This window comes from Podarcis filfolensis (genome assembly GCF_964270895.1).
Source record: "Podarcis filfolensis genome assembly, chromosome: 6".
NCBI classification, from domain to species: Eukaryota; Metazoa; Chordata; class Lepidosauria; order Squamata; family Lacertidae; genus Podarcis; species Podarcis filfolensis.
Window position 1 is genome coordinate 34659782 of NC_139609.1, and position 17924 is coordinate 34677705.

The 17924-nt window shown below is 39.8% G+C and overlaps 2 protein-coding genes across 9 annotated transcripts in view; both read right to left on the reverse strand.

Annotated features, from left to right (window-relative positions):
• ST6GALNAC5 (ST6 N-acetylgalactosaminide alpha-2,6-sialyltransferase 5) overlaps positions 1-11045 on the reverse strand; it is a 150211-nt gene extending 139166 nt beyond the window's left edge. The window contains exon 1 of the mRNA XM_083621034.1: positions 10954-11045. Within this exon, the coding sequence (XP_083477160.1) occupies positions 10954-11016 (63 nt within the window). The 5' untranslated portion in view covers positions 11017-11045. The remainder of the gene's footprint in view (positions 1-10953) is intronic.
• ST6GALNAC3 (ST6 N-acetylgalactosaminide alpha-2,6-sialyltransferase 3) overlaps positions 8153-17924 on the reverse strand; it is a 273570-nt gene continuing 263798 nt past the window's right edge. For 5 of the 8 annotated variants that reach the window (XM_083621064.1, XM_083621065.1, XM_083621063.1 and 2 more), the window contains one exon: positions 8153-16076. In XM_083621064.1, coding sequence (XP_083477190.1) covers positions 15890-16076 — 187 coding nt within the window. In that variant the 3' untranslated portion in view covers positions 8153-15889. The remainder of the gene's footprint in view (positions 16077-17924) is intronic. The other 3 variants (XR_014549735.1, XR_014549736.1, XR_014549737.1) reach the window with 3 other exon arrangements.

Consider the following 17924-nt stretch of genomic DNA (forward strand, 5'->3'; position numbering starts at 1 on the left):
TTGAAACTAGAACTTAGACTTACCCAAACCGGTTCCTTCAGATGGAGAATGAATGACACCTTATTAAGAGATCAAGAGATTGTGAAAAAGGCCCAAAAAACGTTAAAGGACTATTTTGAAATCAACCTGAACACTACAGTTGAAAAAAGAATGATCTGGGACGCAAGTAAAGCCGTTATGAGAGGGTTTCTGATACAACAAAATACAATCAAGAAAAAGCTCTGGAATGGAAAGAAGGATAAAATATTGGAGAAAATATATCAAGGTGAGAAGAAACTGAGAACCAATCCCAAGTCAAAGGAAGTGCTGAGAGAAATCAAATTCCATCAAGCACAATACTCTAAACTGATAAATCAAGAGATCGAATGGAAAATCAAACAGATGAAGCAAAGATCGTTTGAATCAGCAAACAAATGTGGAAAGCTGCTAGCTTGGCAGCTGAAAAAAAGACAAAAGTTAAATACAGTGACAAATCTAGAGATTGAAGGAAGAATGGTTCAGAAACCAGAAGAAATCAGGAAGTGCTTCCACAGATACTTCAAAGAACTTTATGCACAAGGGCCTCAGAAAGAGTTGGAGATAGATCAATTTTTAAGGATAAATGGACTACCAAAAATAACCCAAGATAAAAGATCAATCTTGAATTGTAAAATAACTCAACAGGAAATTGAAGGTGCCATTCAGAATATGCAACTTGGCAAATCTCCAGGCCCGGATGGGCTTACCTCCAAATACTACAAGACTTTGAAGGACTACTTGACACAGCCTTTGATGGAGGTATGCAACCAGATCATGGAGGGGAAGAGGGCACCGGAAACGTGGAAAGAAGCATTCATCACATTGATACCCAAGCTAGAATCTGAAAAGACCCAGCTTAAGAACTACCGTCCCATCTCACTCCTGAATGTGGATTACAAAATATTTGCAGACATTTTAGCAAGCAGACTTAAAAAGGTCTTAAATGAAGTAATTCACAAGGACCAAGCTGGCTTTCTCCCTGGTAGACATTTATATGGAAATACCAGAAACATCATTGACATTTTGGAACTATTGCAAACCAATAGGAACACAAGGGCGGTTTTAATCTTCATTGATGCGGAGAAAGCATTTGATAATATATCTTGGAAGTTTATGAAGAAAAATCTGGAAGGGATGGGAGTGGGACGGGGGTTTGAAAATGGAATAGAAGCAATCTATTCAGAACAGAAAGCTAAATTAATAGTGAACAATGTGGTGACGGAGGAATTTAAAATTGAAAAAGGGACACGACAAGGGTGCCCTCTATCCCCTCTTTTATTCATTTCAGTCCTGGAGGTGCTATTGAACATGATTAGGGAGGACCGGTTGGTACAAGGGATAGAGGTCGGAGTGAAACAATATAAACTGAAAGCTTTTGCAGATGACTTAGTTTTGACATTACAGGAGCCAGAACCCAGTACAAAAAGAGTTTTAGAACTTATTCATGAGTTTGGTCGGGTTGCAGGATTTAAGTTGAACAAACAAAAGACTAAGGTTTTGGCCAAAAACTTGACATCTACAGAAACAGAGGGGTTTCAGAGAGAAACAGAATTAAATGTGGTTAAAAAGGTGAAATACCTAGGGATCTATTTGTCTTCCAAAAATTTGAACTTATTTAAAGACAATTATGAAAAATGTTGGTCGGAAATTAAGAAGGACTTAGAAATTTGGTCAAGATTGAAACTTTCCTTGTTGGGTCGAATAGCAGCTATAAAGATGAATGTATTGCCGAAAATGTTATTTTTGTTTCAGACCCTACAGATCGTGGACAGAGTGGAATGTTTTGGAAAATGGCAGAAGGATATATCTGGGTTTGTCTGGCAGGGCAAAAAGCCTCGAATAAAGTTTAAAATACTAACTGACTCGAAAGAAAGAGGAGGGTTTGCCCTGCCGGACTTGAGGTTATATTATGAATCTGCAGCCTTCTGCTGGTTGAAAGATTGGTTTTTGTTAGAAAACACTGATGTCCTGGATCTGGAAGGGTTTGATAATGCTTTTGGTTGGCATGCATATCTATGGTACGACAAGGTTAAGGTTCATAAACTGTTCAAAAATCATATTGTCAGAAAATCAATTTTTGCAGTCTGGATGAAATATAAGGACTTATTAGAGAGTAAAACCCCGAGGTGGCTATCACCAGTGGAGGCCAAGGCTCGAAAAAGACCCAATATGGAGGCCTATTGGCCGAAATATTGGGAAATAATCGAAAAAATTGGAGACAACTGGAAACTGCAGAGTAAGGATAAACTAAAAAATAAGGTGCGAGATTGGTTACACTATGCTCAAATTCAAGAGGTTTTTAAATTGGATAAAAAAGTTGGCTTCCAAGTGGAAAAATCGAAATTGGAGACAGAATTGTTAGAACCAAAAACTAAGGTATTATCGAGAATGTACAACTTGCTGCTTAAGTGGAATACACAGGATGAGACAGTTAAATCTGCCATGATAAAATGGGCACAGGATGTCGGACATAACATTATGTTTGAAGACTGGGAAAGGTTATGGAACAACGGGATAAAATTCACGGCATGTAGTGCCCTGAAAGAAAATATTATGAAAATGTTATACCGGTGGTACATGACCCCAGTCAAGCTAGCTAAGATATATCACCTGTCTGATAACAAATGTTGGAAATGTAAGGAGGCAGAAGGGACATTTTTTCATCTCTGGTGGACCTGCCCAAAAGTGAAGGCCTTCTGGGAAATGATTTACAATGAACTGAAAAAGGTATTTAAGTATACCTTTCCCAAGAAACCAGAGGCCTTCCTGCTGGGCATGGTAGACCAGAAAGTGTCAAAGAAAGATAGAACTTTGTTTATGTATGCTACCACAGCAGCAAGAATACTCATCGCAAAGAATTGGAAGACACAAGATTTACCCACGTTGGAGGAATGGCAGACGCAGTTGATGGACTATATGGAACTAGCTGAAATGACCGGCAGAATCCGAGATTTGGATGAAGAATCAGTCGAGGCGGATTGGAAAAAATTTAAAGACTATTTGCAAAAATACTATAAGCTGTATGAACTTTAAGACAGTGCATGTTCTTGGAAAGGTTACGCTTTAGCAAATATGATTAAGCAAATGGTAAAATTAATGACAAATGAGAAAAGAAGTCAATGTGAATCAAACATTTTATGTTTATTTTAAAAGGTAACAAAGTTAAGATACAATATACTGAATATGGGTACATAATAATGGAAAGTTCCAACAAGGTTTGAAATAAGGTAACAAATTGCTGATATTGCTACTACAAAGAACGCAGATCTGGAAGGTGTGGGGAAGTCCAATGGTTTTCTTTTTTGTTAAAAAAATCAAAAATTGTTTCTTGTATTTGGGTTTTTCTGTATTGTATTGAATTGTCAAAATTATGAAAAGAAACGTAATAAAAATTATTTAAAAAAAAAAAAAAAAGAAGAAGAGTAGATTATGTTTAGAGAGTTGCTGCTGTTTAATTATGCATTTTGTTTCGTGATGCATATAATCAGTCACCCCCTTCCACAAATTCAAGATTTCCCCTATGGCAAAAGTGGTAAAAGATTGGATTTTTTTTATTATTGCTTTCCTTCCTTATCAAAATGGAAGCACAGAGTGCAGCGATTTCAGCAGCAAATAGCCTGGGAAACATAATTGAGATCCGAACATGCTTTCCCTGAAATTGTAGAGCTGCATGTAGGAAGTAGTTTACCTTCACAAATTGGAACCAGACTGGCTGCCTGGTGGCTAATTTTGCAGTGTCCAAGTGTAGCAGGAAGAGGCAGTATGCCAATTGAGTAGCAGTGGCTGGTGATATTCTTTAGGTCAGGTCATGAGGCTTTACAATGCAGAGTTTGCCTGTTGAATGTGAAGCTCTCAAATGCTGTTCCTGGTTTTGGATGCCAGCTGCCTCATTCTCCCTGCGCCACAGGTCTCTCTTTCTCTTTCTGTACATAGACAGATACAGGCATAGATACAGTCTGAGGATTGTTTAGAACTCAGGAAATTTAATTCAGCCAGAATCTCTTTTGAAAGAAACCCTATTAAAAGTGAGTCAAAGTTCAAACCTCCATTTAGATAATTATATTACTTTCAATCTGACTGAAGGTTCCAATGTGGGGCTCTTTTGATCTGTGGTTTGTGTACACCATCCTGGCTGGTGTTTCCTCACCATGACACTTAGGTAATCACTGTTAGGACCGGCCCTCACATTAGGCAGAGTAAGCCAGCCACTTCAGACGGCAGATACCAGATAGCCTTCCCACCTATTCCTCATGAGCTTCCCTCCTCATCTCTGTTGGAATTCAAACTACTGTGCACCACACAACTTGCTTTGCACCTGAACCTAGGTTGCTGTCTTCAGGTGTGGTGCTTTTGCCCTGGAAGAGATTAAATAAAATTCAACTGTCAGCCTAGGCAGATTCTGAATCTGGAATGGGGATGATGGGGTGCCATCTTGCCCTGTGCTTTGCCCCTGGCATGGAAATCTCTTTGGGCCGTTCATGATCACGGTTCTAGAATTTAGTCTATCGTTTTCTCTCTCCCACCATGACATTTCTCTCTCTGATATAGGCATCAACGAGAGAGCCGGCTGTTGTTCTTAGTTGTTGTTTTTAGCGGACAGAATCTCAAGTTAGACTCCAAAACTGTAAACTGATTTGCCTAACTGTGCCTGGAAGATTCATGATTTAATATAATAGCGCTGAGTTATGACTCAAACAGACAGAAACGTCATAACTCTACCCCCCCCCCAAATGAGCAGATATTTGAATAAAAGAAATATTGAAAAACAAACAGAGGAACAATGACATTTAAAATAACTGCTCCATCTATCCCCCTTATTATTCTGATTCCATTCCGCAAATCTAAAATAAAAAATGGAAAGGTAATGAGCAGTATTTCCTTAAAACACATTAAATAACACTGTCAAAATGCATAATTCTTCATTAAGAATAAATGAGTGTGTTAAATATTCATGAATTGTTGCTCACGATATATAATTAATCCCATGGTCTGTGTGTCCAAAAGCATTTACAAGATAAAGAGTTGAGAAAATGCTGCTGCAGAATGATAATATTTTTAAAGGGTGCTTTTGAAAGCAAAGGAAAGAAGCTCTTTAGACCCTAAACTATCACAGCAGCTTATAATTTCATTACAACATTTTCCAGTACGTATACGTGTATGCCATGGTGTGCACCCTCAATTGTTGCTGGATGTAGCCATCATGGGGTAGGCAGAATGGGCTTAGCAGTGGGAGTCGCTGAAGAAAAATCTTACTTGGTACCAGTGCATTAACTAAATTGATTCTAATGGCTGCACTTTTAATCTTCCAATGTACATACAACCATATTTCTTGCAAGAGTTAGTATCCCAGCAGCATGCCATCATTTATTTTCTTCTACCAGGGATACGGATACACACACACACACACACACACACACACACACACAGCATGCCAATAGCAATTAGTCATTGCGGACTTGTACTAAACAGGTAAAGGGTAAAGGGACCCCTGACCATTAGGTCCAGTCGTGGCCGATTCTGGGGTTGCGGCGCTCATCTCTCTTTATTGGCTGAGGGAGCTGGCGTACAGCTTCCAGGTCATGTGGCCAGCATAACTAAGCAGCTTCTGGTGAACCAGAGCAGCGCATGGAAACGCCGTTTACCTTCCCACCGGAACGGTACCCATTTATCTATTTGCACTTCGTGCTTTCGAACTGCTAGGTTGGCAGGAGCAGGGACCGAGCAATGGGAGCTCACCCCGTCATGGGGATTCGAACCACGACCTTCTGATCGGCAAGTCCTAGGCTCTGTGGTTTAACCCACAGCGCCACCCGCGTCCCTTGTACTAAACAGACTTGGGTTCAAATCTCCACTCAGGCAAGGATATTAATGGTGAATTTGGGGAAGTCATTATTTCTAAATCCCACTCACCCCCAAAATAATTAATAAATTCTTTTGCAAATACAAAGTTAAAAACAACAACATAAAAACACAATGAAGGAAAGAAAGCAGTCAACCAAGTACAGCATGTTTCTAGTGGGCACTTCATATTATAGTTACACAGCCTGGCCTTATAAATTAGACCAGGAGTGAGTGTGGGATGATGGGAATTGCAGTCTAAGAACTAGAGGGTCACAGGTTCCCTATGCCTGCATTAGGGCCATCCAAGCACAGTCTCACATGGACTAGCATGGCCTTCTCTGTGTCAAGGCCAGCCTTCTAATACTTATTGCCAGAGGCACCATCACCCACCCCCTTCTAAAAATATCAGTAGCTTTGTTATTCGTAGGGTTTCGGTTGCGGATTAGATCAGTGGTTCCTAATTGGTGACCCATGGGGGTCCATGGAACCCACCAGGGGCTCTGTGGCATCATTCATATAACAAAAACTACAGCAGAGATACACACCTTTCCAAAAGTAGGGGTCCATGACATGGCTTTTGTAAAACGGTACTTAGCTAACTGGGAACCACTGGATTAAATAATGCAAGTATACAAAGAGGAGTGTTTTGGCAGATCAAGCTGCCATTGAAGGCACAGGGGCACACACCAGGTTGGTTTCTTTTGTTCTTCCCTGGTCCAGTTGTGGTAGCATCTATCTTTGGGACTGCAATATAGACAGCAAAAAATGTTTTTCTCAAAGAGGTAGGTGGTTGTAAGGTTCTCCTTACAATGAAGCTCAAAGGCAAAGTGGTTGAGCAACATGCTTTGGATGCAAAAGGTCCCAGGTCCAATCCCTACCATCTCCAGGTAGGGCTGGGAGAGTCTTGGTCCGAAATCCTGGAGGGTTATTGCTAGCCAGTGTAGACAATATGGTGCTAGATGGAGCAACGGTCTGACTTGTTATAAGGCCTAACACTGCAAAATGTAACCCAAAACTCATGTTAAGCCTGAAGACTTCTGTGGTCAGCCAGAAACATACCTTCAATAAAGCAGATGAATGCTGTCGTTTGGAAGTGTGTATATTCTTCATTAAACAGTTTGCAGGATGAGAAGAGAAAATGTAGCTAGACTCCTGAATAGCACAAAAATGTTCAAAAACCAACATTTTATAAAAGGGCTTTAAAAAGATGCTTTCCATTATGCATGCCTAGGAACCTCTGCACATGTTTGTAAAGGGGTGCCTCCCCCCCCAACAGCATGAAATCATTTCCATAATTAAATTTTGTTACATAAATAGCAGGTGGATCCATAAGGCAAGACATGGCTTGACATTTATTCTGGTGCTATATACAGAAGGAATGTAGACCGAGAAAACCGTACTGAACTATCTGATCAGCATGAAAACAAGGAGCATGTATTTTACCCAGAAGACTATATTGTGCTATTAGTATTCATTCCCACTCAGACCCTAATGACCCTGAAGAGAAATGAAAGAAAAACTTTGGAAAAGCAACATATATTCTTAACAAATCCCTTGGCAGGATATAGATTGAAGGATCCTCAGAGCTTTGATAACCCAAGAGTGGTTTGTATTGAACTGGAGCAAGTTGTAGACAGTTATGTTGTATCTGTCTGTGGTTTTGGAAAGAACTGTTGCCTGATATTATTTTGTACAATAAGTCTGAAATATTCATGTATTCATGCCACTAGGGGCAGACTTTGGTAAATATGGTGCCCTGAACAAGGACAAGATTTGGTGCTCACCACCTAAATATTTATTATTTCCAAATGATTCAGTTGCTTTTTATGGAACTTCTCAGATAAATGTGGGTTTTGTTGTTGTTGTTGTTGTTGTTGTTATTATTATGCGCTCCCTCGGCTTGGTGCCCTGTGCAGGAGAATCACCTGCACCACCCTAAATCCGGGACTGATGCCAGTGATGCTTCTATTATTCCTATAGTATTACTAGGTTTCATGTAATCAGTTATAAACTTGATGCATGAGTGAATGTTTGAACTTATGTTAGCTCTGCTCAAATGGATGGAAGCTGTGGGATTATGCAAGATGAACTCCAGCAACATCCGGAGATCAATAGGTCCCCCACCATCAGGTGGACATTATACAATAAAGGTAACATGTAGAAGCACCTTTAAGTTCAATCAAGTACAGCAATCCAGTTCTTTTGGAAGATGTTTTGTATATTAACACTGATGGAACAAATAATAACGTCTGCATACTGTTACTGACAATAAGAAAGAGAGAGAGAGAGAACATGGAAGGGGAAAAAACCCTGTATACATTTATTGTTTAAGCTTTAAAATATCCCCAGGCACATTTCCCCCTGAAATATTCCCTCCCCCAAATACATAAGAATTCAAAATGGAAAACGAAAGACAAAATAACTTACAGTAAGAAAACAGAGAAATGGCAAAATGTCAAAAGTACATTTTAAAATGCCGATGGTAAGAGTGACTCTAAACTCTAGAGGGGAATCTGTTATGCTCACATCTGTCAGCACAAGCAAACTTCAAAGACATGTAGGAACATAATTGAGACTTGTAAATAATTTCTGTTAGCAATGCACATTAGCACTGTTTTTTAAAAGAAAAAACACACTGGGTTGCATATATAATATATACAAACAAACACATAATTGCTAGCAAGCAAAAATATGCGGGGGGGGGGGGAGCAATAAACCCTGGAATCTAATGAGTGGAAAATACCTATCATGTAGTGTGGCTAAAGGTCCTAAACATGTCTACTCAGAAGTAAGGCCCTCTCAGTTCAATGGCACTTACTGCCATATAAGTGTGCACAGGACTGCAGCCAATGTCAGTAAAGCAATTCAATGAAACCCACCTTATCTCCTTGGTTATGCCTGACCCCATGTAGCCCACCCCCATGTTAGTGATCAACTCTTCTCCTATTCATGTGAATGTCTTTGTACTATGACTATGTAAATATATCACAGACACACCTTCTTTTGATGAAGACCTGTGCTGGAGCCGTTATGACCTGTTTGCCACAAGCAGGTTCTGGATCCGAGAAAAGGCACCAAGAATGAGGAATAGTCTAACAGAAAGAGCTTTATCCAAAGCTGCCTCCAAGACCCTCTACTAGAAGGGAATACTAAAGGCCTGTTGAACTGCCTAGGTTGTGTGACTCCAGGGCAAATCCTCAAATTATCAAGTCCTTGACACTAAGGGGTATGTGAAGAAATCACCTCATTTCAAGAGGTGACAGGCACTCCCAGAAACCTGCCAAAGCATTCCCCCCACTAGGAATGGAACCCGGAGTACTAGTCCCAGAATCCTAAGGGACATGGGGAAATCATTCTGTTCATGTTGTTTCCCTTTCCTTAGTAGAAATGATGCAAATAGCATCATTTCCTCACTGAGGATTCTGCAACTTGAAGTCCCACACCAACCCTTGGCGGGCAAAGATACTCCACTGTGTCCTTGGTGTGCCCACCACTGTCTGCACCACCTTAGCATCCTCTTGCCCTAAAGGTAAGTTTTTGAGGTTTGGGGTAGGGTGAGGAAGAAGAGATGGTGCTAGCGGGCACTTTGTGATCACCTTAAGGGTTGGGGGGGGGCAGCCCTTACCAGTGACCAAAGGATGTGCCTGCATCCCTAACTTGGGCCAGTTTTTTTTTTTTTAATGCCTGAACACTACAGGAATCAAATAGGAAACTTTATATACATATATATAAATAGTCAATTTGGACTGATCAGAAAGGCTTGAGAATTAGCATTATTTTGACTCCTGCTGCATTCTTGTCATTCCAACTCAGTCTGCAGAAGGCCTACAATTAGGGCTTTCCCCCCAACTGGAACTCACCAGAACTCAGTTTTGGCATCTCTCAGATGGGCGCCATTGCTGTTATAAGAGAACAAGGGAGGCATTCATGGTGAGTTCCAGCACCTCTGTTTCTAGAAAAATAGCACTGCTTATAAGAATATTATTATGTGAAGGCTTCCCTGGTTGCTCAAGAAAAAGTGATTCAAAAAGTACTGCAATAGTATACAAGTAACACTATATTTCAGGGAAGAAATGGTTTATTACAGTAGTATCTATGTCAGGGATGGGGAAACTGTAGCCCTCCAATGGTTGTTGGATTCCCAATTCTTATTAGCCCTTGACAGCACAGCCAATGGTAAAGGATGATGGGAGCTGTAGTACAACATCTGGGGGGCTACAGCTTCCCCATCCCTAGTCAATATGCAGTTGCAATCATTTCAATGTCTACTCAAAAATAAATTCTGCTGAATTTATTGGGAATGGGGTTGCAATCCTAAACACACTTACTAGGGACTGCATAGGATTGCACTGCTGCTCCTAAGTAAGTGTGTTCAGAATCCCACTGATACTTTATTTACTTGGGCCACAATCCAGTAGAGAACTCAGCAAACTTAAGCCTATTTATTTCAACTTGTGTTTGATTGTGGCCTGAATATATGCAGGAAGGCTAGAAAGCAAGTAATGGGAGGAGATGGTGCTCATCAAAGAGAAATGTCCTTTAAAGATGGGGAGGGAACCCTTCCATGAATTATAAATGTGTATATCCCTAAGAAGATAAATATCAAAGGAGCTTTATAAAACCAGCCCCCCTCCCCGTCAAAAATACTTTCTGGTAGTACCTCATAAACAGAATGCTATTGATGCTAAGAACAAGGTTCTGGTTGAGTGTTCTCAAGCTTATAGCACTGGATAAATTTTCATGTCTGTCTGCCCACAAATCAAGTAAAAGGTGTCCTTCAACATTGCTACATACAACAGATATCGACTTTTATAAAGGTCCAATCCCCCACTTATTTGCTTCAGAGCTGGAAGTGTTGCATTTTCAACAGCTCCGGCTTTTTCTGATCTTTCATTTCTTGCAGGATACAAAGCTAAAGTGACTTCTGAACGCCATACAGAATGCCTTGATGAATAAATAGCTAGACTGTTTACTTCCTGTCTCAGCCTTGATAGGTCTTCATGAAGGCCTTAAAACTCCTTTCATCTCTGTCCAATTTGCCCTAGAGTTGGTTCACTTTCCCCAGCACAGTGCTAAATAAATAGGAAACAGTACCTGGAGTGGTAATTGCAGTATGGTTGCATATACATGTTTTTCAAGGTGACTGGTTGACTCCATTTCATGTTAATCACGCAGCTATCCTTCCCTGGGCAGCATTGCCATTTCCTGCAAATGTATCCTGAAGAAAAGTGGGAGATATTGGCCTCATTTGTGTATGAAGCAGATGGCATATGAGTTTAGATTAAAAGGAGCCAAGATCCCATGTTAATCAGAGCAGAGCACTTTTACTCAACATGGGAAGGCTGGAACTGATGCTTCAGGGCATTGGGGCTTATCTGAGCCCATCTTCATTCCAAAAGCTTACTTGGAAATCAATTCTGCTTAAATCAATGGAGCTTGGATTATGTTGCTCACTGTTAATATGATTACGGACACTTTAGGAGGAACAAATTCATGGGTAGAAATATCAGACCTAACAAGTATTTCTGGCCTGGTTTGCACATAACATTAAGCCAAACCACAGCTAAGCATGAACAAGCAAATGCATGTGTGAACATAGCAAAAGTGGCAGCCTTCTCCCCTTGTCCTACTGATGCTATGCTACCTGATGCTAAGCTATGGTTTGGCTGAATGTTACATGTGTACCCAGCCTTGTGGTTTGTCTCCCCCAAGTAAACTATGAGTGGTAAGTCAAGAACAAACCTTAGCTGCATATTACTGAACCCCTTGAGGACACTGACCAACTGTAAAGACCCACAATCCACAGGTCACACATGGGCCCTGCTGAATTCTATGATGATTGCTATCTGACCCAAATGCTAGGCTACGAGACTAGTGATAGCAAAGCACTTTGTACAGCACAATTGATGGATGGTTCAAGAAAAAGCTGCACTTTTTAAAAAGGGGTACTAATTGATTGCTCTTCTGTTTTACTAAAATGCCCAACTAGTATGTTGAGAAGCCACTTGTCTTGATACATTAAACTAATTTCAAGGAGTATCTACCTTAGACTTAAAAGTGGTATAACAGTCATCCTGTTATCCCAAACTGTGGACATGGATAGGATGGTTAGCAGAGTATTCTTAGCACCCTCAACAAACTGTAATTCTGAAGGGGAAGCCATATTCCCAAACTAGTATAAAATGGAATATATGTTTATATGGTGCATTTACTCACAGTTTCCTAACATCCTCATCCTGCTCTGCCTGTATATGCTGAACTGTATAAAGAATAAAAAGCAAAGTACAATGAATAAAGGTAGAAGACATTTCTAACAATTGGCAAGCAAGGGCACAGTCACAGGAGAAATAAAAACAATGAGACTAATATCAGGAGCGGCAAGGAAGTCGTGGAGTACTCAGGAGCACTGCTGGTGAATGATGTTTTCCTGACAAGGTTTGTGCACACATTCTGTTCTAACCCTTGACTGCTGAACCAAGAGAAACTCGTTGTGTTTACCGTGAGGTAGTAACAAGCCCACAAATAAAGCAAGGGCTTGAGGTAATTTATTAGAGTTGAGTGAGAATCTACCTGGGGAGAAATGAGAGCTCGTCTTTAGTATGCTATGAAGGCAGAAGACAACTACCCAGGTGTAAAATCACACAACAGCACGATGTGCACAAAATCCCCAGTGCAGGAAGGTGGCACTTAATAATGGTGATGATGGAATGAGAACATATATATACTGTGGACATATAAAAGATAGACCTCTATATACAAATATACAACAGGAAATAACAATCCTTATACAAACACTTACATGTAAAAAATAGGATTTTGCAATCACTTGTTCATGATTCAGCAAAGTAATACAAAATGCCTGGTGGTTTCAATGCTTAGGCTTTTTGACAGTTCTACAAGAGTAAGGGTCAATAAACCTCTTTTCAAGTTTTAGCAGTACTAGTTCAGTGTTGTTCTGATACCCAGGTTATTATCAGAGAATCTTTTCAAATGGTATGGATCTTAAGACTTATTTCAGATTTTTTCTATAAAAAACCCTCTTCCGATGTAAATGGAAATAGCTTTATAAGCAGACGTTGTACAGCAGAAGCCTCATTATCCAAACTTTGATTAACCGACAGTATTCAAAAGCTATGCTAAACCATAGTTTAGTGTGATGTGATTGTGCTTGGAGCCTCAGGCTTCTGAACTAACTGCAAGAGATGCCTAGAAGTCTTTGCTTCCTATCCCCATTAACTTCATAATTTTAGTATTTCATCTAAACCCTAAACCATGGTTAATGTCAACTATGGCTTGTTGAAACACCATTTGAAGTTAGTCCGTTTTAATTAAACCATAAGTTCACATGAACGACAGTTTGTTGGTTCAGATGGCATGGCAAGCTGCGGTTAAGCAGAAATGCAAGCATAAGCTATTGAACTCCTCTTCCCACTTGCATTAAACTATGGATTAGCAGTTACTGGCTTAGCAGTCATTATCTGTCTCATCTACCTCCTCTGCTTTAAATATTTGTCTGTGTTACATAGGCTCATAACTAATTTGCTGAGCTAACTATCTAACTTTTGTATGATCCTCACACAACAGATAAATCAGGGTAGTATTTCAATTAGAAATGGGAAAATAGAAAACATTCCTGAGCTCCATCCATTAAAGGGATAGTTTTCTGAGAACAAGAACCTTCAGAAGAAGTCAATGCACACTGAGTGGTTGCAATAGGAATGAAGATGTTTAGAGGTTGGATGTCATGATAAACTGAAAGCAATAAGAGCCTAGCCCCTCTCTGGGTTCTGTTGCTTCCTGCAATCCAGCAACAAGGAATTTGGAAGTTTTCACTTCTGTTTTTGATTAACCAAAGCTTGTTGTGCTTTACGCAACTGTAAAACTGTTGCTACTGTCAGGTATGGTTTGTTGAAAACAAGCCAACTTCAACCCATGGATTATGAGGCTGGCTTGTTTCAACAAAACATAGTTAACATCAACCAACGTTTAGGGTTTGGATGTAACACTAAACTGTGGTTAATTGAAATCTGAAGTGATTGCTTCTAAACTCCTCCTTTGGCCACACCAGAAGAGGCAATATGAGCACATACTGCATCAGTCCTAAAAAAGGCTGGGTCTATTCCTGTTGTTGTTTTTTTATGACATCCAAATGCAGCCATCATTGCCTAGCATGGATTCACACTTCAGATTCAATGTTCCTCAAAGTACAAAACACAGAGGAATGTGTATGAAGCTCCCACGGCTAAGAAGAAGCAATTCAAATGAACTATCACCAAAAGTCCATACACTCATTTTCACAATGGCCTTGTGAGGTAGGTATTATCCCCATTTTTCAACATGGAGAGTTTGAGGCAGAGAGTTGAGCTAAACTGCTCAAGACCACAAAGGATTTGCTATCCAAAACCATTTTAGAGGTATGAGATTCCAGGGCCTCTATTTCCACATGCAGGTCTGTGGAACTTCCTTAAGATGTCAAACAACAGCTATATAAGTTCTGCTCCAAAAAGGGGCTGTACATACTGCAGACATGCACATTGGGTGTGCTGGGTGTGCCTAGGCACACCCTAACATTGTTCTTGTTGTTGTTGTTTTTTAAAAAACAGGAATTGTGGTGTGGAGGAAAGAGAACCAAGTGGCCACACAGCTCCCTCAGTGGCCAGGACCTGTGGGGAAGAGTGGTGGGAGAGAGACAAAGGTGGAAGGGAAGGGAAGGGAAGGGAAGAGAAGGGAAGCGGACAGAGAGACATAGGCAGAATAAAAAGGCTGGAATGGATCTGGGGTGGAGTTGCAGCTTCTGCCTGAGTCTGCCCCTAGAAGCAGTGATGAGATGATTGGCTCCTGTAGTGGTAGTAAGGTTGGAAGTTGGACATTCTAGCCTTCTTCTGTCTCATAGCTCTGTCTCCACCCAAGCTCCACTTGTCACCTTTTGTGTAGAGATATCTGTGGGAGTGAAGGGCTGCTTTTCAGTTAATTAGAATGATGTGGTTGAGGAATTTAAGTCCATAACTCATGGTGAGAAGCATCTCGTTCTCTAAGACAGGAAGATGAAGCACCCTTAATCTGTTTTGGTCAATTTTGGTTGTGTAAATAAATATAAAGAAAAATAAAACTGACTGTATCTTTGAATACACCTGATTATCACTACAGCTAAATAAATAAATGATATTTTAGTTGTTAATTAAAATAAAAGAGTTTAGTTATGTTTTAGTTACTTTAGTTCATTTGATGTATAAAATTAATATCCTTTATGATGGAGTATGGATATGTATTCAATAAATTCCTGGGTGCACACCCTAATGAAATGTGCTGTCCACGTCTACGGAGTATTTTTTAGAGCAGAAGGTAGCTGTGTTGATGCATGCCAGGAAAATCTGAGGCAGTGTCCAGAAAGCCTGGATTGTCGAACTGCTGTTGCAGCAGGTTGTCATTCACAGCATATGAAGTACTCCTAGGCTTCAAACATACAAAATCCCCATGTGTAGAAACTAATTGGAGTTCAGGAATATTTCTTAACCCATCTCTAATTTTCTCATATAATGTGAATTTGTAGCCACGCGTATATTTTTTTAAAACAAACAAACACATACGCAGCTGGCCCTTAACAATCTGCGCCTAAGACAAGAAGGTTCTCTTGGTAATGAAAACTCTAATTCACAATCTAAATTCAAGTATTTATATCATTTCTCCACAAACAGCCAGGATAGTGGGACTGCATGGGATTGTGTATTTCCTTCCTTAAGAACATTATCATATTAAAACCAAACTGTTACCATCTTGATTTAAAAAAAATAAAGTCCAGTTTAAAAACAAAGTGCGTTATTCTATCCCAACCCTAAGAGATAGAATAAGCATCTTGCATGTCTTCCATAGATGGATAAGTTTCACCCCACTTGTTAAATGGTGGGGCCATCTTGTTTCTTCCATGCCACTAAAGTTGTGGAAGTCAAGTAAGTTGAAAATATCACTGTAAACTGTGGCATGCCTTGAATGGAACATTATGCTCCTTAAGGGAAGACTGTGAGAACCAGCATCATGACAATGTCCAGTTAGGATGTGTAAATGTTATCGTGCGCCTCTTAGCCCAGTCAGCAAACACTTTTTTTTCTGTGATAAACCTGTGACCTCCATAGGGTGCATTTTCATGCAGAAAGTACTCATCACATTCATCTCTTCCAGGCTCATAATAGTGATAAGGAACTTTCCTAAAGCCTTCTGACCTGGAACAAAGACAAAACACAGAAGTCAATGAAATATATTTTCTTGGCCATGTAAATAAATCTACCATAAACACATCTGTATACATTAAATAAAAGTCACAGTAAAAGTTTCTGGACAAAAGAAGGAGATCACATTTGGAACATGCAGAGCACAGTATGAATGGATATTAATAATAAAGTTTAAGTCTGCGAACTACTTACATAGTCACAGGGCTGATTTATTCATTAAGTTCATCATACCTACAATATTTCATATGCACACCAGAACTAGGGCCAGCCCTATCATTAGAGAAAGTGAGGCAATCACCTCAAGCAGCAGGTACTGAGGACAACAGCACTGGTTACTCTTCCTGAACCTTCAGCCATTCCCGTCTTCTGGAGGTTTTTTTTTTATTTAACAAAACCTATATACTGTTTGAATGTCATAAAACTTCTGAGAGTAGTGTGTGCCACACAGGTCTATGATGCAGCTCCTGAACTAGCCTGTGACCCTCAGATTGGGATGGGGGCATTTTTAAAAACATATTTCCAGTGAATTTATTTCAATAAAGTAAAGCAGAACATCAATGGCAACAGGAAATCAAGGGGAAAGGAAGGACATCAAAGCAGGAATGGGAGCATAGTGTCCTTTGCCTCAGAAAACAAAACAGCCTTAACTGACTCCTGACCAGAACACATATAAATGCAGCAAACAAGTGTTTGGAAATACAGATATATTCATCGTGTTTTTTGAGGGGGTGGGGGTGGGGAGGAAAGCCCAATTGCATAAGTCAAAAATGAATGGAATATGTCTAAGCCAGGCTGCTCAAAGAATTTAGACCAGCTTCCAAATTTAGAGTAACATTGAAAAACAAATTGGTTTCTATATAAATAGAAGAAAGACCTTCTGGAGAGATTTTAAAACATGGAAACCAAATAGTTGTTCCAAAAAGAACCTGGGATGCAATTTTGTTTAAAAAAATACAAATTGCCGTTAGGATAAATATTCTACCCTTTGTACAAAGGAAACAAACTACTGCTCTCCCAGACTGCTCTGCTTTGGCCATTGTCAGTGTTCCCTGGGTTCCCCAGCTGAAACAACATTTATACAAATCAGTTTTGTTTTTTTAAAAATAATTTTTATTAACTGGCCAATCACATCAAATTAAACCACATCACATAAATTCCAAATTACAAAGCCAAATTTTTAAATTTTGTTGGGGGAACCCATACTTCAAGATCCAAAGGGGGATTCAGATCATCTTCTTATTACTGCGTTAATGTCCAAATCAGTCCCAATCAGTCCAGACAAAATTCATAATTCTATCCAGTCTTATCTTGGTGTTTCCACATCATATCTTGTTCATATAATTTCTATTTTTCCTTTACGATCTCTTCTGTTAGTCTTCTTAAGCCGATAAGCAAAATAATAATCCTGTGTGGATTTCCCGTTCCTCCACTTAGTCCAGATGGTTTCCATATATCTCCTTCGTAGATAGCAAGAAATGAAAGGGAGCGAGTTTGATCAATTTGATCAAATCCATGATTATCCAGGACACAGAAGATTTTCATCTCCTTCTAGAAGAATACCATAATTTTGGATTTTGAATGTTTGATAGTTAAGGATTCTTTTTTCTTTTTTTACAGTAATCAGCAAATTCAATCAGTAACAGCTCAAGACCCAACCATGTCTGTGAAATTAGAACTCCATCATCTGCATATATAGGAGAATAAATAGCTTTGCAGAGCAGATCTAAGAAGGATGGGAAAATGTCATTCCTTCCTGTCAGGGACTGGGCAGAAGAGGAATGGTTGAGACTGTCTCCCCATCCTGACACTTCCAGGAAGAGGAAGTCAGTATAGATTTAC